Source organism: Mya arenaria, chromosome 17, assembly GCF_026914265.1.
Source record: "Mya arenaria isolate MELC-2E11 chromosome 17, ASM2691426v1".
Lineage (NCBI taxonomy): Eukaryota > Metazoa > Mollusca > Bivalvia > Myida > Myidae > Mya > Mya arenaria.
The window spans coordinates 35,277,879-35,301,742 of record NC_069138.1 but is presented as its reverse complement, the minus strand read 5'-3'; the positions used below and the strand labels follow the sequence as shown (position 1 = coordinate 35,301,742).

Genomic DNA, 23,864 nt, shown 5'->3' with positions numbered 1-23,864 from the left:
GTATTCGAGTGGAATACCACTGAAATACCAGCGATAAACTTTAAGTGGAATACCACAAAAATTTACTGCTGGTATACCACTGAATTACAGTTATTTTATTATGTTTTCCCAAATGACCAGAGCCAAAAAAATAAAAAAAACTGAATAAATTCATTTCTTACTGTTACTCTTCTGAATAGTGCATGAAAGTGCGTTTTGACTGGTATTTTAACCAAACTAACAAACTCAAATGAAAAGTGACTTGGCATGGAGGAATTCATCAAACTTTTAACTGGTTTTCCGCTGCTATCCCTTGTGGACTCAGTTAGAGTCAAGGCTTTCAAAGCAGCACTGAAGTACATTAGGATCATGTACTAATACAGATACAACAAATGAATGACTCCCGTGAATAGGACCTAGACTTTCGCTTTTCATCGTTTGGGTTCTTTTTGGCTAAGTACACGGTATAAATTCAAAATGTGAGTAAACAATTAATCCAGTATTTCAACAACAATGTAAGAACTTTGAACAATGTACCAGTATTTCATCTACGATGTAAGAACTGTGAATAATTGTACCAGTATTTTATCGGCAATGTAAGAACTTTGAACAATGTACCAGTATTTCATCTACGATGTAAGAACTAAGAGTAATTGCACCAGTATTTTATCGGCAATGTAAGAACTTTGGATTATGTACCAGTATTTCACCTACGATGTAAGAACTGAGAGTAATTGCACCAGTATTTTATCGGTAATGTAAGAACTTTGAACAATGTACCAGTATTTCATCTACGATGTAAGAACTGAGAGTAATTGCACCAGTATTTTATCGGTAATGTAAGAACTTTGAACAATGTACCAGTATTTCATCTACGATGTAAGAACTGTGAATAATTGTACCAGTATTTTATCAGCAATGTAAGAACTTTGGATTATGTACCAGTATTTCATCTACGACCTAAGAACTGAGAGTAATTGCACCAGTATTTTATCGGTAATGTAAGAATTTTGGATTATGTACCAGTATTTCATCTATGATGTAAGAACTGAGAGTAATTGTACCAGTATTTCATCTACGATGTAAGAACTGTGAATAATTGTACCAGTATTTTATCAGCAATGTAAGAACTTTGAAAATTGTACCAGTATTTCATCTACGACCTAAGAACTGTGAATAATTGTACCAGTATTTTATCGGCAATGTAAGAACTTTGAACAATGTACCAGTATTTCATCTACGATGTAAGAACTGAGAGTAATTGTACCAATATTTCATCGGCAGTGTAAGAACTTTGAACAATGTACCAGTATTTCATCTACGATGTAAGAACTAAGAGTAATTGCACCAGTATTTTATCGGCAATGTAAGAACTTTGGATTATGTACCAGTATTTCACCTACGATGTAAGAACTGAGAGTAATTGCACCAGTATTTTATCGGTAATGTAAGAACTTTGAACAATGTACCAGTATTTCATCTACGATGTAAGAACTGAGAGTAATTGCACCAGTATTTTATCGGTAATGTAAGAACTTTGAACAATGTACCAGTATTTCATCTACGATGTAAGAACTGTGAATAATTGTACCAGTATTTTATCAGCAATGTAAGAACTTTGGATTATGTACCAGTATTTCATCTACGACCTAAGAACTGAGAGTAATTGCACCAGTATTTTATCGGTAATGTAAGAATTTTGGATTATGTACCAGTATTTCATCTATGATGTAAGAACTGAGAGTAATTGTACCAGTATTTCATCTACGATGTAAGAACTGTGAATAATTGTACCAGTATTTTATCGGCAATATAAGAACTTTGAACATTTGTACCAGTTTTTCATCCACAATTGTAGTCCAAATAAGATTTTTTTACTATTTTTTATACAGAAGAATCCGGTATAACACGTCTATTATTTATGACTAATCCACAATGTACTGTATGTCAAATAAAGAATCAAGAACTTGACTGTGCATGAAGTCTGATGGCTGATCATTTTTATTGCAGTTTTAACAATTGAAAGATTTTCTGCAAATACATATATTCCTAGCAGCTAGCACACATCATAAGCATCACGCGTGTAATGAAGTATTAATATCAAATCAATTATCAAGAATAGACATTAAAATTTTGCATTTCTCAGACTTAAAATTGTCAGAATCTTCGTGTGTAGAGATGATACAGAAAAGATTGCATAATTACTTTAGCATCCAGCAGGCTTAATGTTGCTCCCAAACTGCAACTTCAGGCTTTGGGCTTTTTTCTGCTGATGGCATTATCTGTCATTTTCTCAGCAACACAAAATGCATCTCATTCTATCAGCGATATTAAGATCCCATTGGGGCAAATATTGTCGGAAAATTAATATTTCTAGATAAAATATTCCCTCTAGGGACGCGTATTACGTGTGTTATACGGCAATGTACTTTATTGCTATGTGGAAAAGGTTGTCTATTGTTAATGGGGAGTTAAGTTGCATTACTGAAAAAGGAGGGAAAGAATGATAGCATTTTTATATCAGGGCAAAGATTGTACAGTCTTCAGGGAGGATTAGCTATGTGACAATATCTCTTCAATCAGAAGTTTCAAAACATCACAATTCAAAACAGAATTCTTTGAAATTATAAATCAAGATCAAACATTTATGTCACACATGTGAACTCTACTGGCTGTATGTAAAATCTACTGCTTTTGAGACCCTCCTACCGCTCTACCACTCTCGTGCTCCTCCGATGAAATTTACCGCTCTAAAAATAAATAAATTATACATTGGTTATACAATCATGCCAACTATATTTTTCCTTACATGCCCACATAATCTAAAAGATGTGCAGGGATTGAGGGGGAGGGGGTCCTATTTTGAGTACTGCGTTATTCAGTCTGATTCTGAGCCAATAAATGCAACAACACGTGTATGTAAACGCCATTTTGTTTCCGGTGCACCTGTTGACATTCTTTATATTACCCTTATAATAGTTTTGGGCTCATATACATGCAAATTTTTGGCTAAACCTTTACATGCACATTGTGTATGTAATATTGTGTTTTTTTAGTTACATACTACAAACTTGTATTATTGAAAAAGAACAACATAGAAAGGAATTTCTAGTGCTTCGTGCAAAACTTTTGTAACGTCTTTTATGTCTATACCGAGTTTTTAACGGTCTTGCACTTTCAGTCAGTGATTTGTCCTGAAATTTGAAACATGTCTTGTACGGTAGACACTTTTATTTGATTTATATGTAATCCTATGAGTTTCTGCAAGCTCAAGTTTGTTTAACAAGGTATTCTAAGAGATAAATATTGATGCTTATATTGCTATTAGTTGGTCCCAAATATCTATCTTGAGTTTGATTTTCAGATACAGACGTTGTAAATCATGTCATTAAGTTGAATTATTTCCTTGTAGGGGAGTGTTCTTAAACTTCAATAAATGAAAAAAAGTAATACTTTATTTTGAGTATTTTTCTTGATTTACAACGTTAAATTACAAAAAGACATTATTTATTAACAACTCTTGTTTAAACAAAGCCAGGAGCGTTGAGTGTAAGTACTTGATTTTTGTCCTTAATCAATTTTTAGTCGACTAATTTTAAAAAGGTTTTATTTATCATGCTGTTTGGTGATATGCAGTCTTTTATTGGCTCAGGGTTGCAACCATCTAGGAAATAGGCTTGGCTGATTTTTTTTCAAAGAAAGCCAGGAACAAAATTGCCCAAACCCAGAGGATTTTGACAAATGTCCTTACCCAAGGGTAGGGATTTAGATAATAAGATTTGTACTTTGTCTGAACCCTGAACATTGATAGATGCATTATTTCAGTACCAAATAAGTTCAAAAGTTGTATAATGAGATATTGCTGGTACATACATGTACCAGTAATCAACTGGCATCAAATATATTCATGGTGGCAAGACACAAACATTCTTGGAAGAATAAGTCCCTCAGATTTGAAGGTTTTTTTCTTGCATGGAAACTGGTAATTTGCCTGGAATGGAAAATGTGTCATTGTCACCCTGACATGTTTTTGACAGCAGTTGGAACATTCTCCGCTATGGCTTCCAGCTATACAATTTTATTCAGAGTGTTATAATCTGTATGAAGCAAGCTTTTCCCAGAATAATATCCAATTTTCCGATTTTCCGTATTAATCGTCTTTAAGCAAGGTTGTTCAAGAACTGCATTACATTAGCACATCATTTAGCTGGTTAATTCCTGGCTTTCAGACAATCAATATGTGTAACAGAGCTATAACCAGGGTCTAAGTAGTCAGAAAAAAATCTGGTGTCTGCATCCCTATGTCATTAAATGCTGTTTTCACCAGCATCTAAGCAGTTCAGTGGACAGCTCCATGTATGGAGGTCAAAATGTGAGATATTCCAGGTTGTTACCAGACAGATAGCATGAGAGAGAGAAGTTACTGCTGTTTGATGTGTTTGTTTATTTATATTTAAGATAAAGACTGATTGGCTGAGAGAAGTTACTGCTGTTTGACATTTGTCTGTATGTAAATTTAGTCAATGTCATTGTTACTTATTCAACTAACTGAAGTATAATGAATGAATTTCCAATTTGCCCTTCTTATTTTTGGCTTACTATGAATGAACCTCTGTTTCAGCAGAAGGAAGAAGTTGTATCTTTTAACTTAGACAATTGACCGAAGTGCTTTATTTGTGCTTGCCAATTGCATAACATTCGTAGGAGATAAGTTTGTGTCAATATATATGATTTGATGGTGTTTGTCAACTATTCTTTAAGAGGTTTAATGGTCCACCGCAATATGGGGCGTACTGTGATTATTTTTGTAAGTTTGTAGTATGATGTGACATTTACGTCCAATTTGGTTTAAATTGTTTTTCATTTTGACATAGCGCATAACCTTTTGTTATGCCCCCACAGAAATGGGGGAGCATAAAAATTTTCCCTTGTCTGTCTGTGCAAGAGTCCATGTATTGTGCACCTGGGCTTACCTTTCCGCCTTCACCAGTAGAACCAGAGTTATGGCCCTTGAATAAGCAAAAGTTGGCATTACTGGACTTGTGTCACTCAAAACTCCAAAACTACATGTATATTACCTTGAGTCATGAAACCTAAAGGTAAAGAAAATGGGGAGATATATGTAGTTGTGCACATTGGGCTTCGTTTCCCACTGCACTTAGTAAAACCAGAGTTATGGCCCTTAAATTTGCCAAAAAAGTGCACCTGGTGTGTTGTTTCCAGCTGCATCTAGTGGTAAAACCACAGTTATGGCCCTTTAATTAGCAATAATTGGCATTTCTGGACTTGTGTCAATCAAAACTCCAAAAATATATTACCTAGAGTCATGAAACTTGGGGGAAGGTTTTGTTTTGTTTGCCCCTGCACATAGTTCATCTAGAGTTATGGCCCTTGAATAAGCAAAAATTGGCCTTTTTGAACTTGCGTCGCTTATAACTTAATTATTAGTCAAACACTCATGAGTCTCGGGAAGGTATTTTATTAAGTTGTGAAACTCATAATTATGATGCACATTTATCAAGAATAGACAAAATGATGGCCCTTGCTTTTGTGACAAAGGTGGCACATGGAGGCATCCATGACCTATAGACACATTTTTAGTTACCTAATTTCTGATAAGCTCTGTGTTGACTTTCAACCAATGAAACGCATCGTAATAGCATGACTTTGGTAGTGTTGTCGAAATGGCTGAACTACAGTACTATGATGCGATCAAGTTGAAAACACTCTCAGAAAGTATATTTTAGGAATATCCTAGTGAGCGTGTATTTTCCACTACTGGTGCGGTTGTCATTGTGCCAAGAGCTTCTTTCAACAATGACAAATGTTGATATGCTAGTGTTTCCTAAAAGAACATAAAATACAGTGATTCGGCCTTAGAAATTATTTAGTTTGTTGAATACCATTGTTGACTTCAGCTTCAGCCATTGTACAGTGTAAGTTACACGATTTGGTCACGTGCATCCAACATTCTACAGTGTCAAGGTCAATATTTTGATTAAGTGCTTCAACCATTTAACACTGCAAATATTGATGATTTGATGACATGGTTTAACCATTTTACACTGCAAACATCGATGATTTGATGAAGTGCTTCAACCATTCCACAGTGTAAAGGTCAGTGATTTGATGACGTGCTTCAACCATTCCACAGTGTAAAGGTCAATGATTTGATGACGTGCTTCAACCATTCCACAGTGTGAAGGTCAATGATTTGATGACGTGCTTCAACCATTCCACAGTGTTGAAGGTCAATGATTTGATGATGTGCTTCAACCATTCCACAGTGTAAAGGTCAATGATTTGATGACGTGCTTCAACCATTCCACAGTGTAAAGGTCAATGATTTGATGACGTGCTTCAACCATTCCACAGTGTAAAGGTCAGTGATTTGATGACGTGCTTCAACCATTCCACAGTGTTGAAGGTCAATGATTTGATGATGTGCTTCAACCATTCCACAGAGTAAAGGTCAATGATTTGATGACGTGCTTCAACCATTCCACAGTGTGAAGGTCAATGATTTGATGACGTGCTTCAACCATTCCACAGTGTAAAGGTCAGTGATTTGATGACGTGCTTCAACCATTCCACAGTGTAAAGGTCAATGATTTGATGACATGCTTCAACCATTCCACAGTGTAAAGGTCAATGATTTGATGACGTGCTTCAACCATTCCACAGTGTAAAGGTCAGTGATTTGATGAAATGCTTCAACCATGCCACAGTGTAAAGGTCAGTGATTTGTTGACGTGCTTCAACCATTCCACAGTGTAAAGGTCAGTGATTTGATGATGTGCTTCAACCATTCCACAGTGTAAAGGTCAGTGATTTGATGATATGCTTAAACCTTTCCACAGTGTAAAGGTCAGTGATTTGATGACGTGCTTCAACCATTCCACAGTGTAAAGGTCAGTGATTTGCAACCATTCCACAGTGTAAAGGTCAGTGATTTGATGAAGTGCTTCAACCATTCCACAGTGTAAAGGTCAATGATTTGATGACATGCTTTGACCATTCCACTGTGTAAAGGTCGATAAATTGATGATGTGCTTCAACCATTCCACAGTGTAAAGGTCAATGATTTGATGACGTGCTTCAACCATTCCACAGTGTAAAAGGTCAGTGATTTGAAGACGTGCTTCAACCATTCCACAGTGTAAAAGGTCAGTGATTTGATGAAGTGCTTCAACCATTCCACAGTGTAAAGGTCAATGATTTGATGACATGCTTTGACCATTCCACTGTGTAAAGGTCGATAAATTGATGATGTGCTTCAACCATTCCACAGTGTAAAGGTCAATGATTTGATGACATGCTTCAACCATTCCACAGTGTAAAAGGTCAGTGATTTGAAGACGTGCTTCAACCATTCCACAGTGTAAAAGGTCAGTGATTTGAAGACGTGCTTCAACCATTCCACAGTGTAAAGGTCAGTGATTTGATGACATGCTTCAACCATTCCACAGTGTAAAGGTCAGTGATTTGATGACGTGCTTCAACCATTCCACAGTGTAAAGGTCAGTGAGTTGATGACGTGCTTCAACCATTCCATAGTGTGAAGGTCAGTGAGTTGATGACGTGCTTCAACCATTCCACAGTGTGAAGGTCAGTGAGTTGATGACGAGCTTCAACCATTCCACAGTGTAAAGGTCAATGAGTTGATGATGTGCTTCAACCATTCCACAGTGTGAAGGTCAATCATTTGGTGATGTGCTTCAACCATTCCACAGTGTAAAGGTCAATGATTTGGTGATGTTCTTTAACCATTAATTAGTATAAAAGTCAAGTTTATTTCCAACAAGTCTGTGATTTGCAGACATTTATAGGAGTCTTATGCCATTTTATTTTTCCTGTCGTGTTTCATTCACCACATGGCAAGTTAAGTAGAGAAAATAGATATTGAACTACAATGTTTTCAACTCATCTACACTTTCTATTATTGAGTGCTAAATATCAATAGTTAGCTGGCTTATTCGTGTGTCAAAGACAAAAGTCGAGGTAATGTTTTAGTGTTGTCACTGCTTTATTTAATACTGTCGCTATTTAAGGCATTGTACAAAAACTGAAATGTCATTAATTTTGTTAAAGATATCTACATGAAACTTGGTCCAAGTGTTTGATATGACAATGTGCACATAATTATGTGACAAGTTTCATCATTCTGGATATAATAGGTTTAGAGTTAAGCCTCTTGACAACTAAGAAAACAGGAGCATTAATTGGCATACTGATGGCTCACAGTGCTCCAATTGTTAACAGGCATGGCTAGTGACACCACTATCAAACAGTTTGGTTTCAATTGGTTTCAGAAAAAATAAGAAATAAACACAATGAGTTATTGTTTTAATACCTTTATATATAAACTTGAACTTTTGTCTTTTCTTTATTAAGTATGTTCATATTACAGTCAAATGCTTGTCAAGTTTGTTAAATGCACTGGAAAGATTAGAAGCATGATAAGATTGTAAGTGTGAAGGAAAGTTTTGTAGTTTACCAAATTGATTTTAAATTGTCTTTTCATAAACATAAACAATTCATTTTTAAAGTATTAACTCGATTTACTTACTTTTTTTGTCTATAAAAGATAAACTTTTATTTCATTATACTACGCCAGTTTTCCAGCATAGTATATACCGTATTATGAATGAATATATGTACTGAAATTTTCTACAGACCTGTATAATATCCATTATTTCCTTAATTAACTTTACATTTGTCATTTTGATAAAATTGACACTCATTGAAAATGTGCTATGTATCTAGCTAGCTGTAAATATACATGAAATTTTGTGGGAAATTTATTTATTCCTATATTTGCTCATAAATAAAACAATGACCACCGCAAAACATGAAAAAATAAAATGTTAAAATGGTTGGACTAGTTTAACCATTTTGAAATGTTCCTGATATAATAAGTGGCAATAAAATAGTAAATTTTAACAATAAAAATCACAAAGATCATTACTATATCTAAAGTAACAAAAGAGAGAAAGTTTAATAAGCATTCACTTATAAATAGAGAGGATGCTAAACATGACTTGTAGGGGTACATGTGGACTACTTTTTTTGGACTACTTTTTGTGCAATACGTCATCGGGGTATATGTTCATTGTAAAGGTTAAGAGTGGCATATAAGGAAGCAGGAGGAAAATAATTTATACAAGTATGAGGGAGTATACGAGTTCAAGTTTAAATTGAAGTTTCCCAAACAACTTTTCAACTCTACTGCACTTTAAAGCTGTACTCTCACAGATTGAACTTTTTGACAACTTTTTTATTTTTTGTCTTGGAACGAGCCAATTTTTGCGAAAATCCAGGGAAACCAGTTATATAAGACTCCTGACAAAAAATTAGATGGCATATTTTTATATTTAGTTAAAAAATTGATTTTTTATGCATTTTTCTTAAACCGTAAGTAACGGTTTAAAACCATTAAACATTAATTTGCGAACAGAAATACGAAAATCTACGATCTGATTTTTTGTCAGCAATATTATATCATTGGTTTGCAAATACCTACGCAAAAATTTGCTCTTTCCAAGACAAAAAATAAAAAAGTTGTAAAAATTGTAAGTCTGTGAGAGTGCAGCTTTAAACATCCTGGATCTACTCCTGTGTACATGTGGCTGCAAGTAAAAGTTCACGTACTCGTCTTGTTTCAACACCTCTCTAATGTTAGTAAAACTAATCTAAATTATAAAAAAGTATAAATAGCATTCTGGCACACTCAAACATTTAAACTTTCTCACTGCATTATATACATCTATTTATATATCTGTTATTTCAATAAGACAATTTTAAGGGATAAGCATAAATGCAATATTTGCACAGTTAAGTTTGTCACATCAACTTTAACAAAAACAGTCCACTAATAATGTATCATTCAAATTTAGCTGAGATGATACTGAACTTTTCATGTTTTATTTGTCTCATCAAAAAAATGTTCCAGCTCCAAAGTTTTTTATAGTTCATCCCTTCAAACAAGCCAATCACAGCCAAGTATTGAGCACACTCTATTTTCTTTATTAGCCTCATTGTATTCCTTTCAAATTGTTTGAAATGACAGTTTTTATGGCAGTAAATCACTGTGAATGGTGTTCGTAATTTTTCAAGGTAATATTTGTGTCCAATGTGACAAAAGTGCAGTATTACGCAGCAATAGTTCAAATTAGTTTCCGATAGTCTTGTGTTACGTAGCAATACTCTCCCTTTGATGGGCTGGGCCTGTTCGTGCAGATTCGTCCTGCCATACATTTGGATTCACTGCAAACTTTGCCTTGTAAGCTGGAGTCAGTTGTGTAAGACGGTCGATTATTTCATTGAGTTCGTCAGATGATATCTTCTTGCGTCCTATGAACTTTTTCTCAAGTCCTGGAATAATGATGTTAGTTTTATTCCTAGGTTGTTGTAGATAAACAAAGTTTTTATCCTTAAGGTCGACAGCCCCGTTGCTAGAAATTGTTGGTTTTGTCATTCGCTCTATAATTTCCTTCATTTCTTCTTTGGAAACCTTTTGTTCACCATACACAAAATCAGTGTACGATCTGTTGGCGCCCGCCCCTCCTAAGCTAGCGACAGTTGGGCGTGTGACCCGATCAACAATACCGTCAAGCTTTTTTGGCTCAACGGATTTAGAGCCATAGACGTAATCCTTGTTTTCGAACTTCTCTGCAATGTCCTTCCCGCCACGACTTGAGATGGTCGGTTTAGCGATGTGCTCAATGTTCGGTGTGCAAGACCTCGACCCATAAACGTAATCCTTGTTCCTGAAAATTTGAAAAAATCAACATAAAATATAATAAAAACATTTGTGTCAGTAGCATACCATAAGATATAGATAAGAGGCATTTAAAGTGAGAAAAAGAACATACATTTTTGCTAATACCCTTTTTCACTGAAGAAAAATAATCTTCTTGAAATATTAAGGGCCCCATGTAAGGTTAGACATAAAACCTATAATTGCTTATCTTCACAAGTCAAGTAAAGTGTCCCATATTGGGGGCTCTTCTCGCTTACAGTTACAATTTTTGTGTCTTGAATACTTTTTTTCGATATATATTTGGCTTAGTCATTAAGAAGTTTATAAACCATGGTTATTTTTTACTAGCAAGTGGTTATTACTTTTTATTCAAAAACATTTAATGAAATGAAAGTTTAAGTAAGATATATATACATATATATATATATTAGATTTCAGATTCTTCTTAAAAGAAATTACAATGAATTTCAAGTGAAAAGAAATATCATTTCAATCAAGTCACAATTTACATGATAAATGGTATGGAAGACAAACATGCTAAAAGTCTTCACTTGGGATCAGTTAAAGTAACGACTTTATTTTCCCAATTTTAACTACTGCAGTAAAGATTTCTTTGCAGATTAAGGTACCGGTAGACTTGAATCAATAGGCGTCCTATTCTGCTGTACTTCACATTAAAGCTGCACTCTTACAGATTGACAGTTTCGACCACTGGCACCGGATTTTCAAACTCAATCATTTTTTTAAAAAATCAAAAAAATCTTATAATTCCTTACTAAAAATTATAATACCGAATATGTAAAAAAAAATGGAAAAATATTTTATTTTTTTAATATGCACTTTGTACTGTATAATAATTATACTAACATCATGTTAGTATATTATACAGTACAAAGGGCATATTTAAAAAAAAAAAAAATTCAATTTTTTTTTACATATTCGGTATTATAATTTATTGTAGGTACACATGCAGGCAATGGTATTGTACATGTTATTCTAAACTGGTACAATGTTCATGTACCTGGATGATGTTGTGAACAAAAAGAAGAAAAAAAACACACTGCATACGAAGGATGATCCAAATGAATGTAGACTTTTCCAACAAAACCCAAATTTTTATAGCTAAGACATATGGTACTACAAAATATATACATCATTGTAAATTGGAATAATTATTGAATAGACTAATACATATACAAGTCAGGGGCAGGTCCAGCATTAAATTGATGTTAGAGGGGTCATATCTCTGGGGCAAACCATTTTGACTTGGGCCGCTCCGCCCAAACTGTAAATTTATTTTTAAAGGGCTGGGGGGTCTGGGGGTACCCCTCAAGAAATTTTTATTCAGTTCTACTCTGCAACGGTGCATTTTGAGCGTATTATTTTTTAATTTTATCTCTCCTATATTCTAATAAAAAGTAAACTTTGACGATTTAAGGGGCGGGGGGGGGGGGCAAGTTGCTACCCCCTGGATTTGCTAGTGCAAGTACAAATGGTGTTTTGTGACCTTTCTTTTATCTTTTCTATCTATGTGACTTCAATTGGCATAAAGCAATAAAGCAGTGTCAGGAATAAATAAGATATCTATTCATTTGATTAAATAGATATATTGTAAAATCTGACTATTAAGATTCAAACATTTTTATCCTTGTATCGGTTTTCAAAGGTATGAAATTACTTTATCTAATGTTTCAATGAAACGTTTATTAAATAAAGTCGTAACAAAGATATATTGAATCAACGTTGAAGGTTTTTGTCTGTGTCAAGTTCTTTTTTGTTCCATTCTACAAAATCAATGTTTCATTTATAAGGTATTTACAAGTGTTTATATTTAAAAACCCTGCTTTAATAAAGGATTGATCTTTCAACTCATAAGCACAAAGATCAATCCATTTATAATAACGGGATATTAACTGATTAATGTATGTCCTAATTAAACATTTCACAGTTTAGCATTGCTTCATATATGAATTAAATTGAAATACAATCGTTAAAAGTAGCACTTAAATTCTAATTAATTACTTCGTAATCTACTGTTTCTGAACTGAAGTACAGAAATACGTCTTTATAAAGTAAGATTTGATTGCAGATCAGGGTTTTGGTTATAAATTAAAAAAATCATTAGATTCAAACATCAAACAGTAAATAACTCTTTGAGGTAGAAATATATTAACTAATAAAATAAGAATAAAAATACATTATTTGAAATTCTCCATTAAAGCATCAAATTTAATGAAACATAATCCATGTTAAATGAAGTCATTCTCTTACATTTTGATGTCAGTTTAGAAGAAACTGTGATTGTAATTCTTTTATTAATACAGACATAGCTTTTAAGAGCAAGGGCCATTAAACAAATTCATGAAATTTACAGTTTGCATTTTATAGGCTCAAATTGTCTTTGAAATGAGAGAGAAAAAAAATCACCAATTTTTTGGATCATAATCATTTTAGCAAATAAAATACTCAGAAACAAATTATTAAACTGGCAAATACGAGAATTAAATAAGAAAGAATGTTACTGAAGTAAAATAACCATGATACCTTGTTTCAAATTAATTGAAGTATGATAATTATAATGTTCATGAAAACACAATTAAAAGACCCCAAAGATACGATAATAAAATGATTAATTTTAAAATAAATGATACTGCATTTTTAATCGTTGAAATTACTAACATGTAAAACAACAGTTTTATAAAATGTATGTGCTAACCTATATTTTTCCCTTAGATCAACGCCTCCTTTACTAGCATGTGTAGGCCTAGTTACTCGTTCCACAATCTGCTCCAGCTCCGACGGACTGATCGATGTTGCGTATGGGCTCATCGTGTAGCGATCCTCCCCTGCAGTACTGGGGCGTGTCAACCTTGACTTTGCTGTTGACTGGCGTGTAGTAGCTGACCTCGGCAGACTTGCAGATTGCATGCGATCGTACGTTGGATCTGGAGGATCATCACAGATGAAGTTCTTTTTCTTCGAGGGTTCCATTATAATCCAAGGAGATGGTTTAGGGATCACCTGGTACTTTCTCGGAATCGAATATTTGTTCTTCGGCGTCTTCGGTGGTTTTGGTGTTCTGCTCTCGCTGCTGGTGTTGAGCGCTGGAGTGGATGTGCCACTTTCTCCTGGCGTTTCAGACTCTGAAACTGGGTTGTATTTTAAGATCGTAGGTCCTGAGATATAGTCCGGGTCCTCCACACACCACAAGCCCTTAACGTGACCCCTAGAACAGGGTCGTGGGTTAGGGGCTGCTACACGCTCAACTATACGATTCAACTGTCGAGACTTAACCTGGTGCCAAGGTCCTAGAGTGTGGAAGTGTTTAAGTTTACCACTGTTCAATAAATACAGCCGTTCAATAGTTAATAAGTATTCTTGATCACTGGTGGTTAAGTACTCAAAATCTCGATGATTTATTTTAATGGGTGAATTCATGTTTAAGGCTTAAAAATTTACCTAATTTTAAACTCTCTATTAGAATGCTGTTGTATTGATCAGCAAAAAAAAAAAATGGCTTTGGAATCATATAGTCTTTTTTTTAACAAAACTTCCCCTCAAAGGGCAGATTAAGGCAGTGTTTAGCTTGGGCTTTCTCGTAATCCCTAAGATAAAACCAAGTGATATGTATATGAAATGCAATTGTAGTCAGCTTTTTTCACTTTCCTTGTCCGGTTAACGGCCAGTCAGGTGGGATTATGTTTTGGATCATTTATTTTATTTTGCGATTATGTCATTTACATATAGCAGGTTTGCGTCTGTATTCTGTCTGTAAGCGCCATCCAAAGTCCACTTAGACAGTCTGCCAAACACTTACTTAACAAAGTTCACACTCGCCAAATGAACTTGAATTTTTTGCTTGATTAAACTAATGGTTTCCTTTTGGAATTTTGATGCTTCGTTCCTCTGATGGAAAATGTCCTCATTAAGTTGTGGAGATCTTGTCAGCAACATGCAACATTTAGGGTTTCATTAGGGGTTTCCACTTTAAAAGCTGTAAGGCTGTGTCATTTCCCCATAATGGTAGTTGTTTTATATAATGGTGGTGATCTGTCTGAAAAAAAAGGAGTTTCATTTTTCAAGAAATATTTTGCACTAAAAGGTATTTTTGGACTTATGCCCAAGAGCTAAATTAAATGTAAGGTAAAAATAAATGAAAAGTTGAAAACTTTAAAATGGCAACTTAATTGAGAGTAATATATGATAACAGGAGTGTTAAAACTAAGGGAGGTAAAATTCTGTGATGTTCATCCCTTAAGTCTCATATAATCAAGGGAGATAAGGGAGATATTATTCTTTTATCTGAATTCCTTTAGTCACACAAAATCAAGGGAGATAATTCTCTTTAATCTTCACTGTTTAGTCTCATATAATCAAGGGAGATAAAAAAAAGAATTTTCACTCCTTTAGTCACAGAAAATCAAGGGAGGTCATATTCTTTCATCCTCACTCCTTTAGTCATGAAAAATCAAGGAAAATAATATTCTTTAATATTAAATCAAGGGAAATAATATTCTACCATCTTCACTCATTTAGTCACATAAATTCAAGGGAGGTAATATTCTTTTATCATCACTCCTATTGTCACATAAAAAGAGGTAGTATTCTGTAATCTTCAATATTCTTTTAGGCACATTAAATCAAGGGGGATAATCTTCTTTAATATTCATTCCATTAGTCACAAAAAGGGAGGTTATATTCTTTAATTATTATTCCTATAGTCACATAAAACAAAGGAGATCACATTCTTTTATCCTCACTCCTTTAGTCACTTAAAATCAAGAGAGGCCATATTCTTTAATATTCACTCATTTAATCACATAAATTCAATGGAGGTAATGTTCTTTAATCCTCTCTCCTCTAGTCACATAAAATCAAGAGAGGCCATATTCTTTAATATTCACTCATTTAATCACATAAATTCAAGGGAGGTAATGTTCTTTAATCCTCTCTCCTCTAGTCACATAAAATCAAGGGAGGTAATATTCTTCTTTAATTATTACTCCTGTTGTCACATCAGATTAAGAGAGATTTATGATCCTCATACAATTAGTGAAGGTTATAATCTTTAATCTTTACTTGTTTGTCACAAACAATCAATAGAGAAAATATTACAACTGTTTCCATAAAAAAATACTTTCAATTATATATAGCTGCTCTGGGACCATATTACAGAAACATCTCAGGAACATTTTAAGACATTTTAGCCGAGGTGGAAATTTCGAATTGTTGCATATCTGAAAAATCTAATTCATTATTATGTTTTCATTCTTATTACATTTTCCATATCCTTAATTGCAAAATGTACAATAGTCGTACCACTATTTACCAGTGAAATCAAACAATTGAGCAAACTTAATTTAAGGCAAAGGTACACTTTTAACTTAAGCTGCTTCTGCAGTGTAACATGGCCCCAAGAAATCTCATTCCTCTTCATCTTTCACAAACTTAAATTCCATATTTATAAAAAGCTGCAGTGTTCAATTTAAGAAACAAATCAAATTAAAATATGTGTCTTCTCACTTCACTGTTTCCAGAAAAAGTAAAAAGAGTCACAAAGAGGTCTTGCACCTCTCCGTTTATATCTTGAAAAGTCTCCCCAATTAAAAAAAAACTTTGTACCTATTAACTAATCATTTTACCACAGTTTTGCTAAGTAAAAAAGTTCCATTGTATTCCTGCTTGTTAAGTCCATGTAAAGTTTGTTCATCTTATTAAAGACAATGCCATAACGGGTTAATGTATTTGTATTACAGAATGGTATATTTGAGCAGGGTCTAAGGTTTTGGCTCTAATTAAGTTTCAATATTTATTTGCCAATTATATCATCAATATTAATGTTAAGCCTGGGAACAGGTTCAAAATTTGTATCAGATAAATTCACGTCAGATGAAGCTGCCAAAATAAGAATTTATTTATGTGACACTATCATATGTATTGTTCAGATGATATATGCTTCTGATTTAAGTTAAGTGCTTGCTTGCAAAAATGCATGTGCACTTATCTACCTTTGGTTTGTATGAGTAAAGATAGCTTTGTAAGGTGACAGTATAATGTTATAAGAGATAAGTGAAAAATTTAGGTTGATGTCCCACCCCACCCCCCTTTTGTTCGCAATATTCATGCATTTTTCAAAGAGAACTCTGAGAACTTAAGAGAGTAATTTGTGGTCGCAGAAACAAATATTTGGTATTATTTGGTAAGGCGACTCCTAAAATAGTTCAATGTTATTTCCTATGCAGCTTTCAAATGTAAAAAGGAGTATTCCTTACAGAAGGGGGTAGGGTGGTTACTTTCTCATAAGTATGTATACATGTATGCCAACTACTTATTTCTAATCCTATATAATTATGAAAAACATTAATGACTCATACAAAAGTCAGATTTTATATAGGCTAACGTAATTTAGAGCTACTGGTGAGACTCATTTATGCAACCTCCTGGGTTAGAAGTGCATTGTATACCAACTGTAAACTATCTGGGACTGGTCACTGGTTTGATCCCCATTGGAAGCAAATGAAATGAAGGAAATTTCTCCTCCTTAATTCTGTATTTAAAGGGAATGTTGAGGAACTGTTCAAGACTGGAGTGTCAGGACTGCTTTCTTTAGGTGTGGATCCAGCATTTTGTAATGGTGTTGGTGCATATTTGGGGACCCAACTCAATGAAGGGTCTCCTAAAGAATCTGAAGTAAATAGCTTCTGGCTTTGTATCTTCTCATGTTATAATTGACCCGTATCATAGGTGGCTGTTTGACCCATATCATAGGTTGCTGTTTGACCCATATCAAAGGTGGCTGTTTGACCCATATTATAGGTGGCTGTTTGACCCATATCATAGGTTGCTGTTTGACCCATATCAAAGGTGGCTGTTTGACCCATATCAAAGGTGGCTGTTTGACCCATATTATAGGTGGCTGTTTGACCCTAATTATAGGTGGCCGTTTGACCCATAGCATAGGTTGCTGTTTGACCCGAAAAATAGGTGGCTGTTTGACCTGAATCATAGATGGCTGCTTGACCTGAATCATAGGTGGCTGTTTGACCTGAATCATAGATGGCTGCTTGACCTGAATCATAGGTGGCTGTTTGACCTGAATCTTAGGTGGCTGTTTGACCCAAATCATAGGTGGCTGTATGACCCGAGTCATACATCAAAACATTGTCCGGTTAGCGCAGTGGTTAGCGCACTCACTTCTCACCTAGGCGACCCAGGTTTGATTCCCATCTTGGGCGCATGTGAGTTTGGTTTTTGGTCAAATTGCCTTACACCGGGCACTCTGGTGTCCCCCACAACACAAGACTGCATTCTCGTGTAATTTTGTGCCAATGAGAGTGATATAACATTGTATGACTTGTTTCACAATCATTGTAAAATAAATATGTTTAAAGTAAACATCAATCTTTATCAGTCAGAGATGATGAACAAAATCATTGTTGTTGTATAAAAATGTTAATTTTGAATCCACATCTCTGACTTATACTGCAACCCCTGCTTCTGCTCTTTCCGCATCTTTTTATAATGTTGCAATATTGATTTTAACCATACACACATTTTTTTGAAAGAGAAAAACTCATAATGTATATTTTTAATCAAAAAATGAAAATTCAATATATATATATATATTATTATTATTCAATAAACAAAACTTTTAAAGAAAACACTGAAGCAACTTACAATTTTCAGTAATTTCTCTAATTTCCGGTAAGGTTTAAATTATGAACTTAAAGTAGTGTTTTTCTGAACAAAATCTCTAATGAAACCCTTTCCTTGATATAGCTTTAATTCACAATCGGCATGCATTATTAATTGCTACTTTAATGAATTTAAACTCTGGGGAATCCAATTTGCCAGATAAGATTAAAAGATTTATTCAGATTGTTATCTGTGTTGATCCCATTGTTTTTAAAATTTGATTTTGGTCCAAGTTCGGTTTTGTGTATCAAATTAAATGATATCAAACTGGGTATGTAATTGTTAAGTGTATGGGTATGTGTGTGTTTTGACATTTACAGATCAAAGGATCAAAGATTGATCGGCAGCCCATTTTGGTCTGACAACCCTCACAAGAAGGGCTTAACTTGTGTTTTACGCCCAGATATTCAACAATTTAAACTAATTCAGGTTGTTTTTATGCACTTAAAACCTTGATGAATGCATGAACAGTGGTAATGATAAATGAAATGTTGACATGCATTTTGTGAAACAGATCTGTGCAGTTTAGTGCAATCTTGGCTCAGGTAACTCTTTTGTGAATTTTTGCAGAGTTGTGTCCCTTTTATTAATCAGGTTATGAATGATGTGGATTGATAATACATGGAAATTACCAAACTCAAATGGATAGCATTTGGGGTTGTTAGGGAGAATGTCAAGATTGCTCCTTGTATTCAGATACAATTAATAAACTTTGATTTACCTTAATATTACTAATATAAACCTTGTTCGGAGGCGGCAGATTGTTTAGTGTCAATTTGAAGTTTTAATAAAGGTTGTTTACTATATTGAATTTCCTTTTATTGCTTCCTCATTTTAAAAACTTGTAAAACCTGAATTGTTTTCAGTCACGTAACTGCCCCTATGAAGACAAAACAGTTAGGCCAGGAATTCATTAATGCATTAATAAAAACTCAAAAAGATTGCTAAAGGTTTAAAGGCTTTGCACTTTATTTGATGAAATTGTGCACTTTCCAAGATCAAACCCTTATTTCAATTAGACAATGCCATCAATTCAATGTTGTGGTGATCACTGATAAGATTAATTTTTTTGCTGTAGTGATATATTTGTCCTTTGGGCTTAAGTGGTTAAGTAGAATTTACTTTGAATGTGAATTAATTGTCAGCTTCTTCAAAATACCACAAAGACTTCTTACCAACCAGTTGATTGCTTTATGAGAGTGTTTGTTGGCCTTGTTTTAATGCAATTTCTGAATCATTAGTTTTCTCGCAATGTTTGTCCAACTGGTTTGTAAGTAGAGTTTTAGTCCTTTGTTGTCTGGGCTATGTGGTCCTTAGTTTACTGATCTATGATAAAGTGGATTGTGGTCCTTGATTGACTGATCTGTGAAGAAATTGAGTTGTGGTCCTTGATGGACTGATCTATGATAAAGAGGATTGTGGTCACTGAATGACTGATCTATGATGAAGTGGAGTTGTGGTCCTTGATTGACTGATATAAGGTGAAGTGGATTGTGGTCCTTGATTGACTGATCTATGATGAAGTGAATTCTGGTCCTTCATTGACTGATCTTTGATGAAAAGGAGTTGTGGTCCTTGATTGACTGATAATGATAAAGTGGTTTGAGGTCCTCAGTGGACTGATCAATGATGAAGCAGAGTTGTGGCCCTTGATTGACTGATCTACAATAAAATGGAATATAGCCCTTGATTGACTGATCTGTGATAAAGTTGAGTTGTGGCACTTGATTGACTGATCTATGATGAATTGGAGTTGTGACCCTTGATTTACTGATCTATGTGGCCTGTGGTTTAGTGCGGAATTAAATGTCACACTTTACGAGCAGCCCTACTGATCTATGATTTATTAAAGGGGTTGCCTTCGTATTACTGATCTATGTGGCCTTTGGTTAACTAATCTATGATTAAGGGGAGTAGTGGCCCTTGGTAGAGTGATGTATGACGCCCTTGGTAGACTGATCTTTGATTAATGGGGAGTTGTGGCCCTTGGTAGACTGATCTATGATTAAGGTGAGTTGTGGCCCTTGGTAGAGTGATCTATGATTAATGGGGAGTTGTGGCCCTTGGTAGACTAATGTATGATTAAGGGGAGTTGTGTCCCTTGGTAGACTGATGTATTTGGCCCTTGGTAGACTGATGTATTTGGCCCTTGGTAGAATAATCTATGATTAAGGGGGGTTTAGGCCCTTGGTTGACTACACTATAATAAAGGGGAATTGTAGCCCTTGGTAGACTGATAAATTTGGCTCTTGGTAGACCGATATATGATTAATGGATGAAGTAGCTCTTGGTAGACTGATTTATGTGGCCCTTTTTAGACTGATCTATGATTCAGGGGAGTTGTGGCTCTTGGAAGACTGATGTATGTGGGCCTTGGTAGACTAATCTGTGATGAAGGGGAGTTGTGGCCCTTGGAAGACTGATGTATGTGGGCCTTGGTAGACTAATCTGTGATGAAGGGGAGTTGTGGCCCTTGGAAGACTGATGTATGTGGGCCTTGGTAGACTAATCTGTGATGAAGGGGAGTTGTGGCCCTTGGAAGACTGATGTATGTGGGCCTTGGTAGACTAATCTGTGATGAAGGGGAGTTGTGGCCCTTGGAAGACTGATGTATGTGGGCCTTGGTAGACTAATCTGTGATGAAGGGGAGTTGTGGCCCTTGGAAGACTGATGTATGTGCGCCTTGGTAGACTAATCTGTGATGAAGGGGAGTTGTGGCCCTTGGAAGACTGATGTATGTGGGCCTTGGTAGACTAATCTGTGATGAAGGGGAGTTGTGGCCCTTGGTAGACTGATGAATGTGGGCCTTGGTAGACTAATCTGTGATGAAGGGGAGTTGTGGCCCTTGGTAGACTGATGTATGTGGGCCTTGGTAGACTGATCTATGATTCAGGGGAGTTGTGGCCCTTGGTAGACTGATGTATGTGGCCCTTAGTAGACTGATGTATGATTAAAGGTTCTTGGAACAAAAAATATTTTTCCAGGTAATGCATTTGAAATCATGTATTATATGATAATTATAGTCATCTTTGATACCGAAATTCAGAATAAAATAACAATTAAGTATAAAAAAAATCTTGTTTTAGACAGGATCAAACCCATGCTGGTACAGTGAAGAAAACCAGAGAACCGATATCTTATCTTATCTTAAATCATGTTTAAGAAAGTTATTTGTCTTAATAAAACAAGATACTTCAGCTTGTTTCACTTGTTATACTTTTGGAAAATCGTGGCAAGTTCAGGAGTTTACCCAGAAAACATTCTTGTGTGTCTCTCTTCAATCAAACTAATAGATGTTTACCTTTTTTCGTCATATTTCATAGAATTACAAATATTAATGATTAAATCTCACTTACTTATGTTTGTATCTTCACTTCTTAAGTAGAATAAAATCAAAGGGAATATTCTTTAATATTCAGTCCTTTAGTCACATAAAATTAAGAAAGGTTATATTCTTTGACACTCCTTTAGTCACATAAAATTATGAGAGGTTATATTCTTTAATCCACACTCCTTTAGTCACATTTAATCAAAGGAGGTAGTACTCTTTAATCCTCACTCATAAAGTCACATAGAAACAAGGGAGGTAATACTCTTTAATCCTCACTCATAAATCACATAGAAATAAGGGAGGTAATATTCTTAATCCATACTCCTTTAGTCTTATTTAATCAAAGGAGGTAATACTCTTTAATCTTTACTCACTCATTTAGTCATATACAATCAAGAGAGGTAATACCGGTACTCTTTAACCCTCACTCCTTTAGTCACATAAAAAAGGGAGGTAATACTCTTTAACCCTCACTCATAAGTCACATAGGAATAAGGGAGGTAATATTCTTTAATCCACACTCCTTTAGTTGCATTTAATCAAAGGAGGTAAAACTCTTTAATCTTCACTCATAAAGTCACATAGAAACAAGGAGGTAAAACTCTTTAATCTTCACTCATAAAGTCACATAGAAACAAGGAGGTAATACCCTTTAATCCTCACTCCTTTAGTCACATAAAAATAAGAGAGGTAATACCCTTTAATCCTCACTCCTTTAGTCACATAAAAATAAGAGAGGTAATACCCTTTAATCCTCACTCCTTTATTCACATAAAAATAAGAGAGGTAATACCCTTTAATCCTCACTCCTTTAGTCTCATAAAAATAAGAGAGGTAATACCCTTTAATCCTCACTCCTTTAGTCTCATAAAAATAAGAGAGGTAATACCCTTTAATCCTCACTCCTTTAGTCACATAAAAATAAGAGAGGTAATACCCTTTAATCCTCACTCCTTTAGTCACATAAAAATAAGAGAGGTAATACCCTTTAATCCTCACTCCTTTAGTCACATAAAATAAGAGAGGTAATACCCTTTAATCCTCACTCCTTTAGTCACATAAAAATAAGAGAGGTAATACCCTTTAATCCTCACTCCTTTAGTCACATAAAAATAAGAGAGGTAATACTCTTTAATCCTCACTCATTTAGTCACAGTTAATCAAGGTCAGTAATTTTCTTTCATTCTTACAAATTTAGTTCCATAAAAATTAAGGGAGGTAATACTCCCTAATCCTCACTCATTTAGTCATATACAATCAAAAGAGGTTATATTCTTTAATCCTCACTCAGTTAGTCACAAACAACCTAGAAAATTTATTCTTTATATTTACTCTCTAGTCACTAACGATCAAGGGAGGTAATATTCTTTATAATTCATAGAATAATATTAAATGATTAATATTAAAGGTTAGACAAATTTCACTTACCTCTGTTTGTATTGTCCAATTAACATGAAACTAATCTGCTCTTTAGTTGCAATTTTGGTACTGATATCTAAAAATATTTATAAAGCAATACATTGAAATCTATTTCATGTTAATGTATGTCCTTTTATATTATAATTAACTCCAATGATGCAAAACTCTTTTGCTGTAAATATTATGACAGCTTCACAATTAATAAAATATTATTTCAAATTATATTTGTACATTTGAAAAACAATTTTCCTAATGGAATTATGTGGCCAAGTAAATACAGGTTATCAGAAGAACATAACATTTGTTTGAGGGTTTTGATTGTATCACTTACCAGTTTCATTTATAGTTCGCAGTTTTCAGAAGAGTATTTGTATAGCCATTAACATAAAAGTATGGATACTTTGGCAAATGTTTATTTGACATGAGGTATTATGAGACTCTCTTGACTTTTCAAACAGGAGGGTGATATAAACATTTAATGTTTGTTTTTGCTGTCATTTTTTCTTATCTAATATGGTTATATAGGTTATATAACAATCTTCATGATTATTTGTTGTCTGCATGGATCCAAGGTGACTGTCAAGATTGTAATTTTCCTTTTATAGATATTGATGGAATACAAATTGGTACTTTGGGCGAAACGAAACACTGACTTATCTGTTTTTATAAATTAAGGAT

General features: G+C 34.4%; 2 protein-coding genes across 5 annotated transcripts in view; one reads left to right on the top strand and one right to left on the bottom strand.

Annotated features, from left to right (window-relative positions):
- The window catches only part of LOC128222929 (neuronal calcium sensor 1-like), a 42,784-nt gene that overhangs the window by 10,121 nt on the left and 8,799 nt on the right, over positions 1–23,864 (top strand). The window lies entirely within an intron of this gene.
- Positions 8,103–23,320, bottom strand: LOC128222928 (uncharacterized). 4 transcript variants are annotated; one of them, XM_052932110.1, is made up of 3 exons: positions 23,196–23,320; positions 13,458–14,795; positions 8,103–10,748 (listed from the first exon to the last, which is right to left on the bottom strand). In XM_052932110.1, exons 2-3 carry the CDS (start codon positions 14,177–14,179, stop codon positions 10,172–10,174), a joined length of 1,299 nt encoding a protein of 432 aa, XP_052788070.1. In that variant the 5' UTR covers positions 14,180–14,795; positions 23,196–23,320; the 3' UTR covers positions 8,103–10,171. The 4 variants fall into 4 exon arrangements, with proteins under 4 accessions (XP_052788070.1, XP_052788069.1, XP_052788072.1 ...); XM_052932109.1 differs by lacking the exon at positions 23,196–23,320 and adding an exon at positions 18,419–18,556; XM_052932112.1 differs by lacking the exon at positions 23,196–23,320 and adding an exon at positions 16,364–16,422.